Source organism: Penicillium cinerascens, assembly GCF_028974065.1.
Source record: "Penicillium cinerascens strain IBT 15544 chromosome Unknown contig_9_segment0_segment0, whole genome shotgun sequence".
In the NCBI taxonomy this organism is placed as follows: Eukaryota; Fungi; Ascomycota; class Eurotiomycetes; order Eurotiales; family Aspergillaceae; genus Penicillium; species Penicillium cinerascens.
Genome location: NW_026695296.1, coordinates 2,605,281 through 2,619,351, shown reverse-complemented (window position 1 = coordinate 2,619,351; position 14,071 = coordinate 2,605,281). Strand labels below are relative to the sequence as shown.

The window sequence follows — 14,071 nt, the reverse complement described above, 5'->3', positions numbered from 1 at the left end:
ATTCCCCCCACTTTCGTGTATGTGGACGGTTGGTGTGAGTTCCGCAGGTGCAGGTGAGCTACCGGTCGGCTCAAATTTATGAAACTAACTAAACTTAAATTGGGAAGTCATGGAGTTTCCTGGAGTTCGTAGTCGACGGTATGTGCAAAGGAATTTTGGCGAGGTTGGAAGGTTTAGACGGAAACAGTAATCTCAATGTTTATGCACGTAACTTATCCCTATTTACCAATGTGCAATGTTGCCCTACTGTAGCATAAACGAGAAGTAACCCTCTATACTCTTCCTAGCCTCTTCGGCTGCAGACATATCCCACTTATCGATGCCTCCAATATATCCATCCGGGCGCACAATCGCAATCCCCACTTGTTCCTTTCTAAGAAATCCGAACCACTTCACAGTACATCCAATTGTCTCAACATCATCGAGATACAAAGTCCATCGACTCGCCTGAAGCATGGGTGGCAAGTCTGCAAGTTCGAATTCTGACCTAGATGATTGGGTCACCATGGCAAACGTAAATACATTGGACACTGTCGTGTATCTTTGGAACTGAAAAAACTCATCCGCCGGGGCGATACCACGGGGCTGCTTTTCATATGTTGGATCTGTCCGAGATGATAGTGTTCCAAGAGAGGAGTCGCTGGATAGTCTTGTGCAGAGAGTACTGAGGAATCCAAGCGATGCTTTGATATCTGGCACAAAGAAGTAAACGCGGAACTGGCCGAGCAATGGAATATCCAGTTGAATATCCACTGGGTTGGAATCATAGTATCGAGTGGCTTTGGCTGGAATTTGCAAAGCACCCGGTTGGAGCGGAGTTGGCATAGTTTGGGCATGACTCAATAAGCCAGTGGCATATTCAGCACCAATTCCAGAGATGAAACGAATGTTATCATCAAAGTTCTTGGTAAGTGCCTCCACGCCCTTCTCAAAGGCTGCGCAGTGCTCTGCATCAAATCTGATCAGATCAGTTGCAATCTTGCGGCGTTCCTCTTCGTAAGTTGATAGCAGCGATGGGTTCGCAAGTCCCCGATGAACAAGGTTCAACTTCCATGCGAGATTGAAACTGTCGTGCATGCTTGTATTGGCTCCCTGTGCTGCAAGAGCAGAGTGACAATGCGCAGCCTAGATTTCATCAGGATCAGGGGCTCAATACTTCAAATGGGTCTGCATACATCACCGGCAATGAAGATCCTCGCGTCCGGATCCATGAAGTGCGTCGCCACCCTTTGGCCAACAACATAATTGCCAAACCACTCCACGGTCTTCAACTTAAGAGTATACGGGGCCATTGATTCTCTGGCTCTCGCCATAACATATTCCTGGGTAGTTTTGGTCCTGCCCGCCTTTTCGCCATCAGCCGAGCTGAGCTCAACATACAACCGTGTCATGCCCCGCTCTCGAGGGATCCAAATAATCGAGCCAGCTGTGTGACTACGCACGACTACTTTGCTCCAAAGGTCGGGGAAAGACGTTTCAATGATGCCTGTCGCTTAGCAAGGTTCCTATTAAATAGCGAAGGAAACTCACCATCAAGGACTCCCCAGGACGCATTCGTAATCTCTCCCTTCAGTTCCCCATCAGGGATGAAAGTCCTGACTTTTGATCTGGTACCATCGCATCCGACGAGATATTCGGTCTGAATTTTTCTCATCGTATTGGTCGACAAATCTTCAAAAATGACATCCAGCTGGCCGGTTCCCGCTACGGGTGAACAAGACACAAACTTGCTGTTCTGGACCACGAACTCACCTCGCGATTCCATATCGTCAATCAAAATCTCTTCGAGCATTCCTTGGTGGGCAAGCAGGATGTAAGGATCGGATGCGCCCACGAGGTGCTCGGGATAATGCGTCTGGCGACCGGTTCGCTGGAGGGGCTTGCCTGCCGTAGATTGCTGGACCTGTTAGTAAGAATTGAGATTGGCTCTAGCGAGAATGAACATACCCATAATGATATGTCATAGACACGCGATGCGTTTTTCAGCAATGAGTCTGCCAGACGCATTTGCTTGAGTGTCTCAATCGTTTTGGGCTGTATGCCATCCGCCTTCCCCGTCAAAGTCTTGTCCGGTCGATCATCAAGGAGAACGACGCCAATTCCAAAGCGAGCGAGGTTGCATCTGGACAAGACTTAATAAACCGTAGCTTACTTCCGGTGTTCGACTTACGTGAGCATCAACCCCGACGGCCCTGCGCCGACCACGACTACCGTGGTGAAGGCTTCAACAGGGCCATTGAAACTATATCTTTCGTTATTTGCGCCGAGTGACATTTTTGAAACAAGGTTAAATTAATACTCGTTAGATTTAGGAAGCTCTTTTCTTATAAACCGACACCCCAGAAGGTGGAGTAAACCCCCACCTTTGTACTTCCCGCTATCTACCATCGGGTGACTCCCCCATCTACTACGATATCCTGCCCCGTCATGTACGCACTCGCGTCACTAGCCAGGAACACACATGCCCCCATGATATCTTCCGGCTCCGCAATGCGCCCATTCATCGCCTCGCTCTCCCATTCTTGGAGAAGATGGGGGAACTATCCATTAGTTGGGATTTAATTGGAATACAATGGAAACTTACAGCTGCCGTCATTTCCGTGCGCACGTACCCCGGGGAGATTGAATTGACCCGGATGTTCTGATTCAGTGTTAGACGGCTTTACGTCGGATGGAGCTGCATTGAGAGAAGCTCACGTATTCTGCCATCTTCGCAATGGCCGGAGTCATTGATCGCACGGGACCCTTCGTACCGCAGTATGCGCTGCACAGCTGCGTGGGCACGGCGATGTAGCTAGCCATGCTTGCCACCAGTACAATACTTCCGTGTTTGGTTCCGTTGGCGATCATCTGCTTCGCTGCTAGTTGAGCAGTAAAGTATAGTCCTAGCACATTGACCGAGAGTAGGTCGTGGTGGTCTTCAAAGGTGAATTCCAGAAATTTCAGATGACGATTAATTCCAGCGCAGGGAACGCAAATGTCGAGTGCATTGTCGAAGTCCTTCTGGAACTCGACGAATCCGTTCGCAAGAGATTCCTGGGATGAAACATCCACCCTTCTGCAATTAGCCATTGAAAAGGGAATATCGTAGCTCACTTACTCATAATAAGCGGTTCGAATACCATAGTTCTTATTAATAGCCAGGAAACCTGGCTCTGCTGGGACAACGTCGAAAACAGCAATATTGGCACCTGCTTCGGCCAGACCGCGCGCAAAGGCGAATCCACAGCCTCGCGCGCCTCCGGTCACTAACGCTGTTCAGCCTTGGAGAGAAAACTATAGGAGTTAATTAAACCTTGAAAGATCTCAGGACTCTCACCTTAGATATAGCGTGATTGTATGTGAGTAGAATGGTCGTGTTATGTTTCGATCGACAATGGATTTTTGCCCCTCAAATATAGTCCCTGCCTTCAACCATAGCGGACATTGACAATGCGGCAGCAGCTAACCCCCACCTTTGAAGCTCCCGATCTTGCATACAGATCAGCGATAATAGATATCCCCAATATAGATTACACTAAATTTATCTAGTCCCAGGGTAACCTTTGCTTTACATCAAGCACACTGGCAAGGATTTATTTGGTATGCAGATACCCGTGGTCGCCATAACCGGTCTATCCGGTCGAACCACAAATTCTCCTGTCATAGGAGACGAAATATAGAACGCTGGCATGAGATGTCTTCCTCTCGTCCATGCCGCAGACGTGGCATGTGAGATATTTTAGCTCTGTTCTATGTCTTTTGCAAAAGGATCCATGATCTGGCTAGCTTGTTCTTGGAGCGCCGGGCCTATGTGTCGGCTGCGAAAGCATTGGACCGAGTCACTCCTCATTATCCCGTGAGGACAAGAGATTTCGTGATGGTTCGAAATTATTCTCCGTCATGATCCCACTGCTACCCAACATGGCCTAGAGATTGATGTGCAAGGAAACACTTCTCTACAAAGTCTTCGCTTTCTTTATGAATCAGATTTGTGCAACTGTGCATCCATTGTAAAACTAGGTACTAAATGTAAATCCAGTTTTATATCTCATTTTGAAAGTCATCAATGTATCGCTGCCCGGTAAGGGGTTAAAGGCTCCAGACATGCACTTTGAATACATACACAATCTCCTGTCAAGGCTCTGGTGGTCTTGTTTTTAAGGCGTTTGCACGGCACAGGATGCCTCTCTTGTATTAACTTAGCTTAACGTGAAAGCAACCAACCTCGAATTGTAATAGCTAAATCTAGGGATCTGGAATGTGTCATGCGGTTAGAGCCATACGAAGAAGTGAACGAGATAATCAACATTATGATCAATATCCAGCGCAAAATCATGGACGCGGACTGACAGGGAAAGAGCGAACTAAAGCCAGGGTGGAATTAGGATACATCCGAGGTAGGAGGACGGTAATTGTATGTATTGCAAAAATACTGATTTTCGAAGTATTTCGAGGGTTATTGGGATGGAAATACTTCCGCTTCAACCTCGTTTTGATGTATGACTTGAGGTTGTCACAGTGGAGTGCATCAATTCCATGGTCTCTTTGCATACATGACCAAAATTCGACCAAGGCCGGAAAATGAGTAGCAAGCCCTAAGTCCTCTAAAAAGCACATGACGCACAGCTTTACGCGTAGGAGATGCCCCCCTGAACCCTCTAAACACACTAGAGCTTTTCCTGGGCGGTAAATTCCCTCCAGTCCTTAGCGTACTGGGTGCTTCTGATACCCTCAGGGTATTTGCTTAGAAGCTCCTTGGCATTATCCCACGCCTTGAGGACACGCCGAGTCCGTTCAGGATCTCTCTCCATCAGTCTGTACGCAAATGGTATCGGTCGACACACAATCCCTTGGGTGACTGCTTCAGTAGATACCGGGATCATGCTGCCGTTCTCATCTAGATTATGTTCAAATGTAAACGCCCACAGAATATACGTGATACCTAAGAAGAGCGAACGCTCAGCTATATTTAGGCCTGGACATACGCGCCGACCGGCGCCAAAAGTGAAATGATCGCGCTTGTAAGGATCGTTCTGGCTGGCACTCTCCTGGGCCCGCATGAAGTCGTTCTTATATCTGTCTGGGTCAAAATTGCGGGGATTCGGGTATCTTTCTGGGTCATTATTCAGGGCCCACCCATTGATCATCATGCCAGTCTTTGCTGGGAACGTGTACCCATTGTATGTGTCTTCATTGGTCGTTGCGTGAGGAACGATGCCGAGGATGCTTGAAGGCAGGAATCGGAGTGACTCTTTAACAACGCCACGAATGTATTGCAAATTGGGCTATAATAAACGCTCAGCATAGCTCCACCATCATCGTTTTTAAGATTCCTTACCTCGTCAGCCATAGTTGGCAGTTTGTTGGGCCCAATCACACGATCAATCTCTTCTTGGGCTAGGAATTTTGATTAGCGATGATAGTTAACCTTTATGAGGAAAATCCACTTACCTTTCTTATGGACCTCTGGAAAATTGATCATAGCCACTGCGAACGAGAGGAAGATAGAGGCCGTCGTGTCAGATCCCGCTTCAAGAAGAGTACCGCTCACATAGCTTGCCCAGTCATCCGAGAAACCCATTTTCTCCTGTGACTTGAACATGTCTTCACAGAAGTTTTTGCTTGCAATCCCTTTTGTGATTCTATCTTTGACTTTGAGCATATAGCTCTTGTACAACGCTATCTCTTCTTTGTGAAGCTGCTTGCCCTTCTTCTTGCTAGGGTTGATGAAGTCGGGAAGATTTCGCAAAATCGGGAAATAATCTAGTATCGAGGCAGACACTTGCGATGCCACAGCAAACTCTTCGAACCCCTAAAGTCATGTAATATTAGTATGAGTAGGAGTGAGGTTGAAATTGAGTGTACCTCGTAAATTTGCTTAACGTCCGTGTCGTTGAAAGCTAAACTTCTCCATCCAAATGTCATGCTGGTGACTAGCGACGTGCTGTAGCGTCTGACATGATCGTGATATTTGTTGGGCTCTTTTATCATGTCTGCCAGCATCTGCCGAAGTTCGAGTTCTTGATATGGAATATAGTCGACCGCAGTTTTGATGTTGAGAAGGTTGTGGGTCATTTTGCGGGCTAGACGCCATCCTTCATCGTATTGCATGAGGACCAGGCGGTAACCACCCGATATCAGTGTCTGGCCGACATATATCTCAGGTCGTGAGGAATAGTTGTTGGAACGCTGATCGATCAAGTCTTTGACAACTCGCGGTGAATTCAGGACAACCATGCGTTGGTTACCAAGCATGACGGAATAAATTTCCCCATATTCGTCAGCCCACTCCTTGAACTTGACATGCACGTTCATTGACGGCAATTGGTGGAGATTGCCGACTATAGGTAAAGTTGGTGGTCCTGGGGGCATATTTTTCGGCCTTCTTCCGACTTGGAAGATTTGATAAATCAAGAAGGTTAGGCCGGCGATGCCGACAAAGGCCAGCCAAGGTGGTATCGCAATTGGCACCATCGTCGGGCAGAAAAGTTGGCAATTTTAGAAACTTTTTGTCACCTCAAAGCTTCAAAAGCTATTTTGGCCTTAAGTAATGAGAAGTTCAGGTCCGTCAGAGAACCCCGGAGGGAGAGGCGATGTGTTGTGTAGAGTAGTGGGTAATGGTAGGCTGTCGGCATGGTTCCCGGCCACTGTGCCATCATGAAAGTCGATTCGAGAGTGGGGGAGCTAATCACACCTATGTAGATAAACGAGTACTGACTATCCTTATCTTGACGAGGGTTTAGAAGATGGCAAATGAGTGGAAGAAGCGGCTCCCACAATCGGGGCCAACGTTTACCAGGCTGAATGGGTGAGTGATGCCATTCATCCGTGCCTGGATTACTCCCTATCATCTATCATTTCCTATTAAAACGACAAAATGCGGAACCACGTCCATACCGTCATGGATGATATTAGTCAAGGACAAGGATAGCATCCCCTTTATTTTTCAAACCGGGGACCAGTGGAGCTCCGAAACTCAAAGCTACGGCCAACACAATCTGTGCCAATGAAAAGTCAGATGGGCCACGTGTACGAAGATATAATTGGGTCGATGCTCTGGCCACCGTCCTGGATTTCAAGAATACAACAGTGATGGCTAAGAGACACCCCGTTAAGAGGGAAAAACCCAGGCGCCTCCAGAATGGCTGATAGTATGCTTCCCACGCTGCAAAATTGGGAGATCGAAAAATTTCAGCAAAGATGAATTGGAACTTAGGCCGACAACACAGTGGCGGGAATTAGCCATTTTAGCATTTAGCAAGATCAGGGATGACTCGGGCGCCATAAGAAGCATAGTTGCTGGCTGGCGCCGACCCACCTTGATACAAGCTTCCGTTTCTTATCTCGCGACTTAACGGAAGTTGACGAGCGCTGATCTGTCAATACTACTACTACCTTGTCCCTCAGTGAATCGCAACAATCTTCCAACAGAACAGATCACGTCATCACTGCTTTTCGTTCTGTGGCAGAACTGGCGTTCAGAGGTGGAGCACACTTTATCAAAAATAACACATCAGGTCATTATATTCTACTTTCGTCGAGTTCTTTATCTTGTAAAGCGTTCATTATACCCCACTCCTGTAAACTTTGTTGCCTGATTATACACCACTCCCACCCTAGCATACAGTAGAAAGTGGTCGTGGAGCAATCACTAGCGCAAGTATGTTTACAACATCCGAAGTTTGTCCACTTACTGCAGAAAGGTTGGTGGATCTGAGCTATATGAAGTTATCAGATGAGCTATTAATTATTGTAGCAGGAGTGGGGTTAGATCCACTCGCCCTTACCCCGCGTTTCAAAAATGGATTTTCTCCAGTGTTCCAGGAAGTTGTGACTATCGGTCATGGTGATATTGCTTCTAAGCTCGAGAGTGGGGGATAATATACACAGAATGGATTATGACGAGGATTGACTTTTTGGTGGTTATCATTGAGGGGGTCCCAGCCACAGGGATCCATATCAGATAGCCCCTGTGATCGACCATGCAGATAGCTCCCAAGCCACGCAACATCTAGGCTCTTCACATTATAAGTGTTAATTACAATTAATTTTGTTCCGCTCGGTGATATATTCTCTTCCCACCTTCCCGGCTTTACTATCCTCAATGGCCGACAACCGCATGTCTGAGACAAAGGAGGAGCCCCATGACGATGCAATTCTCACCAAGCCATTACCTCAACAAACTGCTGCACTTCGTGATCTGATGAATGCTGAAGAAGCTGGTATTGTCGCTGTGTACATTCGACCCGGAAACAGGGTGCAAAAATTGGTCGATAAACTCGAGAGCCTTGCTGGTATTGAAGCCAGAGGCATTGAACGTGTTCCCGACAGTATCAAAGCAGAAAAGACCACGACGGAAGACTACGTGCAGATGTGTTTAATCTGGCTTTCAGCTAATCTTACCGCCAATAACATGATGATTGGCATGCTGGGTCCCTTGACCTTTGGACTTGGGCTCCGAGATAGTATGCTTCTAGCCACCTTCGGGTCCCTTACTGGGGGCGCCGGGAGCTCCTATATTGCATCATTTGGGCCTGCCAGTGGAAACCGTACTTTGGTATGCTCTGTGTATGGTCTATGAGAAAAAATTGCTTTCTGACCCAACTCACCAGGTAATTGCTCGCTATACGATGGGATGGTTCCCTTCCCGCCTCTGCGTTGCCCTCAACATCGTCATCATGGTTGGTTATGGAATAATCGATATTCTTGCTGCGGGTCAGATAATGTCAGCTGTGAATGGTAAAGGGATGTCTGTGATTGTTGGCGCTATTGTAGCGGCAGCAATCTCGCTAGTTATCTGTGTTGTTGGTATCCGGCTCTTCCACATCTACGAACGGTGGGCATGGCTGCCTCAAGCTGTAGTGGTCTTGATTCTAATCGGCGTTTCTGGGCCTTATTGGAACCCAAAGTCTGTTTCAAGTAACACCGGAGCAGCCAAGTCCGCAGATCAGGCAAGTTTCTTCTTCCTTTGCCTGGCATCACCTCTTTCGTGGTCCCCTGCCGCAGCAGACTTTTTTGTCTATTTTCCAACCGACTGCAAGCGGTGGAGAGTTGCTGTTGCTACCACACTTGGCCTTGGAGGCTCATGCATGATTTCCTACTATATCGGTGTCGGTCTAGCATCAGGGGTTGCAGGCAGAGCGTCTTGGGCTACGGCAGCGGATGAAGGTCTTGGTATTCTCCTTGTGGAAGCATATCGTCCTTTGGGAGCCTTTGGTAACTTCTGCTCTGTTATACTCGCTTTGGGTGTTATCTCCAACAATATTCCTGGCACTTACTCAGCTGCATTGAGCTTTCAATTGCTGGGCTCCTGGATGCAAAAACTGCCTCGCTTTTTGTGGACTATTGTTGTGGTTATAATCTATACTGTTTGTGCATTTATCGGCAGAAATGAGCTTTATGGCATTATTCAGAACTTCGTGGTGATTATGGGTTATTGGACGGCGGCGTGGATCACCATTTCTGTTGAAGAGGAGCATATATTTCGCCGCCGAAATGGAGGTTACGACTGGACTGCATGGAACGATAAGAAGAAGCTTCCAGTCGGACTTGCGGCATGTACCGCATTCTTGGGTGGCTGGGCTGGTGCAGTGTTGGGGATGTGGCAGACGTGGTTTACTGGGCCCATTGCAAAACTGGTTGCCTCCGGTATTGACATTGGTATCCCTCTTCCTATGAGCTGGGCAGCACTTGTTTATCCTCCGTTGCGATACGCTGTACTCAGATACTTTGGTCGTTAAGTTTTGGTTATTTAGACAATTCTAATATTGTTTCCATGGTTGTTCAGTTCTAGAACTATACTACAATTCCGCGCAAAGATAACACCCATGTGTTGCTGTTAAACGTCATCGTACCAGAAATTCCAACTTCCAGCCGCAGTGTGCGACAAGTACGACAGCCATATATTTTGTATCTTCCTATTTCAGTAATATCTTCCCGGATATTCAGGCATATTTTCTTATACTTACCTGATTATTGGAAACTATTATATGGATTGTGAGTAGTTTGTGTGCTAAGGAAGCCTATACTAAGCTTGAAACTATTTTGGCTTTCTATTAAACGAGAAAATAGTATACTAGCCGTCGGTGGGCTTGGGACCGGGGGGAGTGGTCTTGACGCCAGGGGCATACGCAGACAAACCCAGCCCGCCGTTCCCCCTGCTGATGGTGGATCTCCAAGCCCTACAATGAGACGATGGCGTTCTTCTACAAGGGCCTCAATAATCTACTGAACACTGAAGGCATGTGGGAATCCTCCTGGAGAATGAGTCGGGTTATCAGCTCCACGTCGGACAAGGGTACTGCCTTCAATGGTGACAATAAGCTAGACAACTTGAACGGGTTCCACAGGCGGACATCTTGGCCGTTCTAGTCCTTGATAAATACCACTAAAATTACTTCAAAAATTAATAGTTGTGATTTACCATAGTAACCGTAAGTTGACTAATATAAGCAGAGGTAGAAACTCCTTAATTACGGTTTCAAAGGACCTTACGTTTGGCGCATCAATTTCTTCCGTGAGAAGATAGTGGATCCGAGAAAATTAAGTGGGCACATTGCGAGTTACTGCCTAATGACCTATCCGGAAGTGCCCTACTCAACTATTTGCGCATTCCAGCTACATAAGTTTAGGGAACCGGTAATCCGACCCCCCCCCTAGTAATCCGACCCTCCCTGCCTGGTGTCTTAGGTGTTCACTTTTATTTCTGGCAGAATTCTAAGATCTTTCATTTTTATTAGTTATTTTCTTAAAAAATGAAATTAATTTTTTAGAATACTATAACTTATATAGTGCTTGCTATATTTTATTAATTACTAGTAGATAAAAATATTATATAAGCTAATTAATTAGTAAAAAGGGACTAGAAGTATAGAAAAGTTTAATAAGATTTGTACCTATATTTTTTATAGGAAACCTATATTTTAAGAACATATTATAAATTGAATAAGTATTTGATTTGTATATATAGTAATATAAGTAGTGATTTTAGCTTGAAATAAAAGTTATTACAAAAATTGTAGTTTTGTAGGTAATTACAAGGATAGAGAAAAGGCGGTGTAGAGAGCGGTGATAAGACACCTAAAACTTTAGGCAAACTTAGGCAAAATCAGGCAAAATCAGGCAGAGGGGGGGTGGGATGAGGAACCAGGTGATCGCAAGTGGGCACTTATAGGGAGGTGACTACAGGTCACTGCACCCCGGTTTGAGGTCACTGCACCCCGGCACGTGACCTCCACAAACATATACAAACATTTTCTTTTCTTTTGTTACAGGGGTGTAGTGATCTTATTACCTTTACAGTACCTGACCACCAACTTTCTCTTCCGTTTACCTTACCTTACACCACTCACACCACTATGGCTCCTCTGGAGAAATCGGAGAGCCCTATCCTGATGAATCAGAGCAATTGAGAACTAATCCTGAACCAGTCGCACTACGAATTCTTTTAACCTACGAAACAACGGTAACGGACTGTAGATATCAAGAGTGACTGTAACAACTGTAGATAGAGAGATAATAATAAAAACGACTGACTGTAACGACAAGAACTAGCTAGGAACTAATTAAGAAAAGATAAGTGATCATTAAATATTATACTAGTGAACATAGCAAACAATAAATAGGTGAATGGAACTAGTTCTTAGCTTGTTAGGGACTAGTTCTCCCCTGTCTAATAATTGCAAGCTCTTCTTCGAGCTTCTGATTTTCCAAATCTATCTTTCTTCTCTTTAAACGTCGTTCCTCTCTCTCATCCTCTATCTCCTGACGTCGTCGCTGAAGCTCAAGACTCCTAAGCTCATTACTGTGGTCTTCATATAGCGCGTTTGCTGTAGCAGTACGACAGAGGCCGATACTGTTAGGCTCAGGGCTTGCCGGTGTTCTATAAATTAGTTAGTGACTAGTTACCAACTAGTAAAAAACTCGTTGGAGACAAACCGTGAACGACTAAGAGAGCGAGATAACCTCGGGCTGAACGGCTTTGGTGTTTTTGCCCTAGGCTTTACAAATCCTGAAGATGAGGCATCGAAGAGGATCTGGTAGTCAACATCTTCTTGGTCTTTTTGGTCTTGGAGCACTCTTTCTCGTTCTTTTTGCTCCGTTTCAGCTTTTAAGCGCTTTCTTTCTTCGCGTTGTATGTTATTCTTCCACTGAGTCTCCATATTATTAGCGTGATAGCCATGATGGATGCCGAATCTCTCTCGGATAGCGAATTGGTCAATATCTCGCTGATCAATAAACCGCGACCTAAAACTAGTAAGTAACTAATTAAGTACTAGTTGTGCCGTACTTACTTGATCACCGCGCCTAGTAAAGTGTCGTAAACTCCCAGAAAATATGATTTCCAGTGGCTTTGCTCAACAGCATTCGTGTGGGGTCTAAACATCTTGAAAAATTTAGGTTTGATACACGAGTAAGCCTGGCATAAACCCGCAGCGATTACTGGGTGTCTCTTATGCCGTACCTAGTGCTTCAGATTAGGGTCGTGACCTAAAGAATCAGTTAATAACTAGTTAAGTACTAGTAAAATATCAATTACCCTCGATAAGTTCAAGTAACTTATAGTAGTCGGCTGATGTTTTGCATGAAAGAAGGCTAACTAAGCGTTCGCGGGCCTCCGTGTGAGTGCCATCATACCTATCAGGGTAAATCTTAGACACAGTACGCATAAAGTGAATCGAGCAGAAGATCATAATATGTGTGAGCTGCTAGGTTCGATCACGTTTGTAGGGGTCTTGGTCACGAAGGAAATCCCCTAGGCCTAAGTACGCGATAACTATTTAGTGACTGGTTCATAATTAGTACGAATAAAATGATTTACTCACCGCACATTTGATTCGGATATATATCACCAACGATAGCCTTTATACCTTCACTATGAATAGACTCGAACCTAATTGGCTTTTGAATTGCCTGCGACACGAGCTCGAACACTCTTTGGAAGATAAACTTATATGCCGTTGGGTTTTCTTTGTCAGTGAAGACACGGCAGAGCGTAAAAACTAAATATTTAGTTAGTAATTAGTTAGTGACTAGTTAACTCAGGAGGTTACCACATACTCTTTCTATGTTCTGGTAGCATAGTGGCAAAAATCACCTCGTTCATCACCCCCTTCACACGTTTATAAGACATATCAACCTCGATAGCATCAAGAGACGTAAGGTACACAAGCTGCGTATGGAACGCACAGAAAATAAATGTCCCATCTAGTCGGTGGTGCGTTTCGCGGACGTATTGCTAAGTAGAACTAGTTAGGAACTATTTCAGGGCTAGTAGAGAACTAAGCAGTAAATACGATACCTTCAATGCAGGATCAATTAAGAGCTGATGACGAACACCCATTAGATTTTTGCCCATCGGGTAGTGTAATGCTCGTTGTTTCTAAATCATAGCTGCGATTTTGTCGCTCTTCGCGAAGCTAGAGTGAATCTGAGATAGCGTGAGACATTGCTTTGCCTTACAGTATTCGCGGAGTGCAGGACTGCGGAGAAATACGCCTTTAAACAGTTAGGAACCAGTTCTCAACTAGTAGAAGCTATTTAAAACTCACTCAGTGTCAGGTCAGGGTTCATATTCCTATAAATAATATCAAGGACTTCGCCCGCAATATCCTATGGAGCTTTCGCAGGTGGCGGAGGTGGATAGTTATGGAAACCACGCGAGTAGAAGATTGCGTATGGGTGAGTCTTGATGTTGTGGGGAATAAAAGGGTAGAACACAACACCGCAGGTGCTATATGTTTGAATCGAACCTTGGCCCTGGGGATGGATCATTCCTAGAAGTAGTTAATAACCAGTCGTAATCTAGTTAACTAGTTCTTACCGCATCTTGTCCTTCGAGAACCTTGCTGCTCGATCACACCATATGTTTTTGGGGCCGCATGGTGGCTAGATAGGAAAAGTTTCTTTAGAAGCGGAATATCTAGCGAGTTCTCGCGTGCGACTAGAGCCTTATGGAAGTGCTTTTGATGATTCTCCCGGGCTGCGTTGACACAGCTAATGTAATAGCTAGTCACGTCAGCGATATTCTAGGAACTAGTTAGTAACTAGTTCAGGACTAGTAAAAGGAAGGTCAAAGATCTTACTTTTC

The 14,071-nt window shown here is 45.6% G+C and overlaps 4 protein-coding genes across 4 annotated transcripts; 1 reads left to right on the top strand and 3 right to left on the bottom strand.

The window, feature by feature from the left end:
• Nucleotides 1-243: 243 nt before the first annotated feature.
• On the bottom strand, nucleotides 244-3,607 carry N7498_007837 (uncharacterized protein; the record flags this gene model as incomplete). Its single annotated transcript, XM_058454899.1, has 10 exons — nucleotides 244-1,125; nucleotides 1,176-1,486; nucleotides 1,531-1,897; nucleotides 1,948-2,122; nucleotides 2,171-2,242; nucleotides 2,386-2,540; nucleotides 2,585-2,641; nucleotides 2,698-3,058; nucleotides 3,101-3,254; nucleotides 3,595-3,607. The coding sequence occupies 10 exons, from the start codon at nucleotides 3,605-3,607 to the stop codon at nucleotides 244-246; spliced, it is 2,547 nt and encodes an 848-aa protein (XP_058307148.1).
• A 1,042-nt stretch (nucleotides 3,608-4,649) lies between these two features.
• On the bottom strand, nucleotides 4,650-6,456 carry N7498_007836 (cytochrome P450; the record flags this gene model as incomplete). Its single annotated transcript, XM_058454898.1, has 4 exons — nucleotides 4,650-5,267; nucleotides 5,321-5,379; nucleotides 5,434-5,794; nucleotides 5,848-6,456. 4 exons carry the CDS (start codon nucleotides 6,454-6,456, stop codon nucleotides 4,650-4,652), a joined length of 1,647 nt encoding a protein of 548 aa, XP_058307147.1.
• A 1,630-nt stretch (nucleotides 6,457-8,086) lies between these two features.
• Nucleotides 8,087-9,722, top strand: N7498_007835 (purine-cytosine permease family protein; the record flags this gene model as incomplete). The annotated part of the gene is made up of 2 exons (XM_058454897.1): nucleotides 8,087-8,539; nucleotides 8,595-9,722. The coding sequence occupies 2 exons, from the start codon at nucleotides 8,087-8,089 to the stop codon at nucleotides 9,720-9,722; spliced, it is 1,581 nt and encodes a 526-aa protein (XP_058307146.1).
• A 1,909-nt stretch (nucleotides 9,723-11,631) lies between these two features.
• Nucleotides 11,632-13,339, bottom strand: N7498_007834 (uncharacterized protein; the record flags this gene model as incomplete). The annotated part of the gene is made up of 6 exons (XM_058454896.1): nucleotides 11,632-11,863; nucleotides 11,920-12,228; nucleotides 12,276-12,288; nucleotides 12,807-12,983; nucleotides 13,042-13,219; nucleotides 13,283-13,339. 6 exons carry the CDS (start codon nucleotides 13,337-13,339, stop codon nucleotides 11,632-11,634), a joined length of 966 nt encoding a protein of 321 aa, XP_058307145.1.
• Nucleotides 13,340-14,071: the final 732 nt, after the last annotated feature.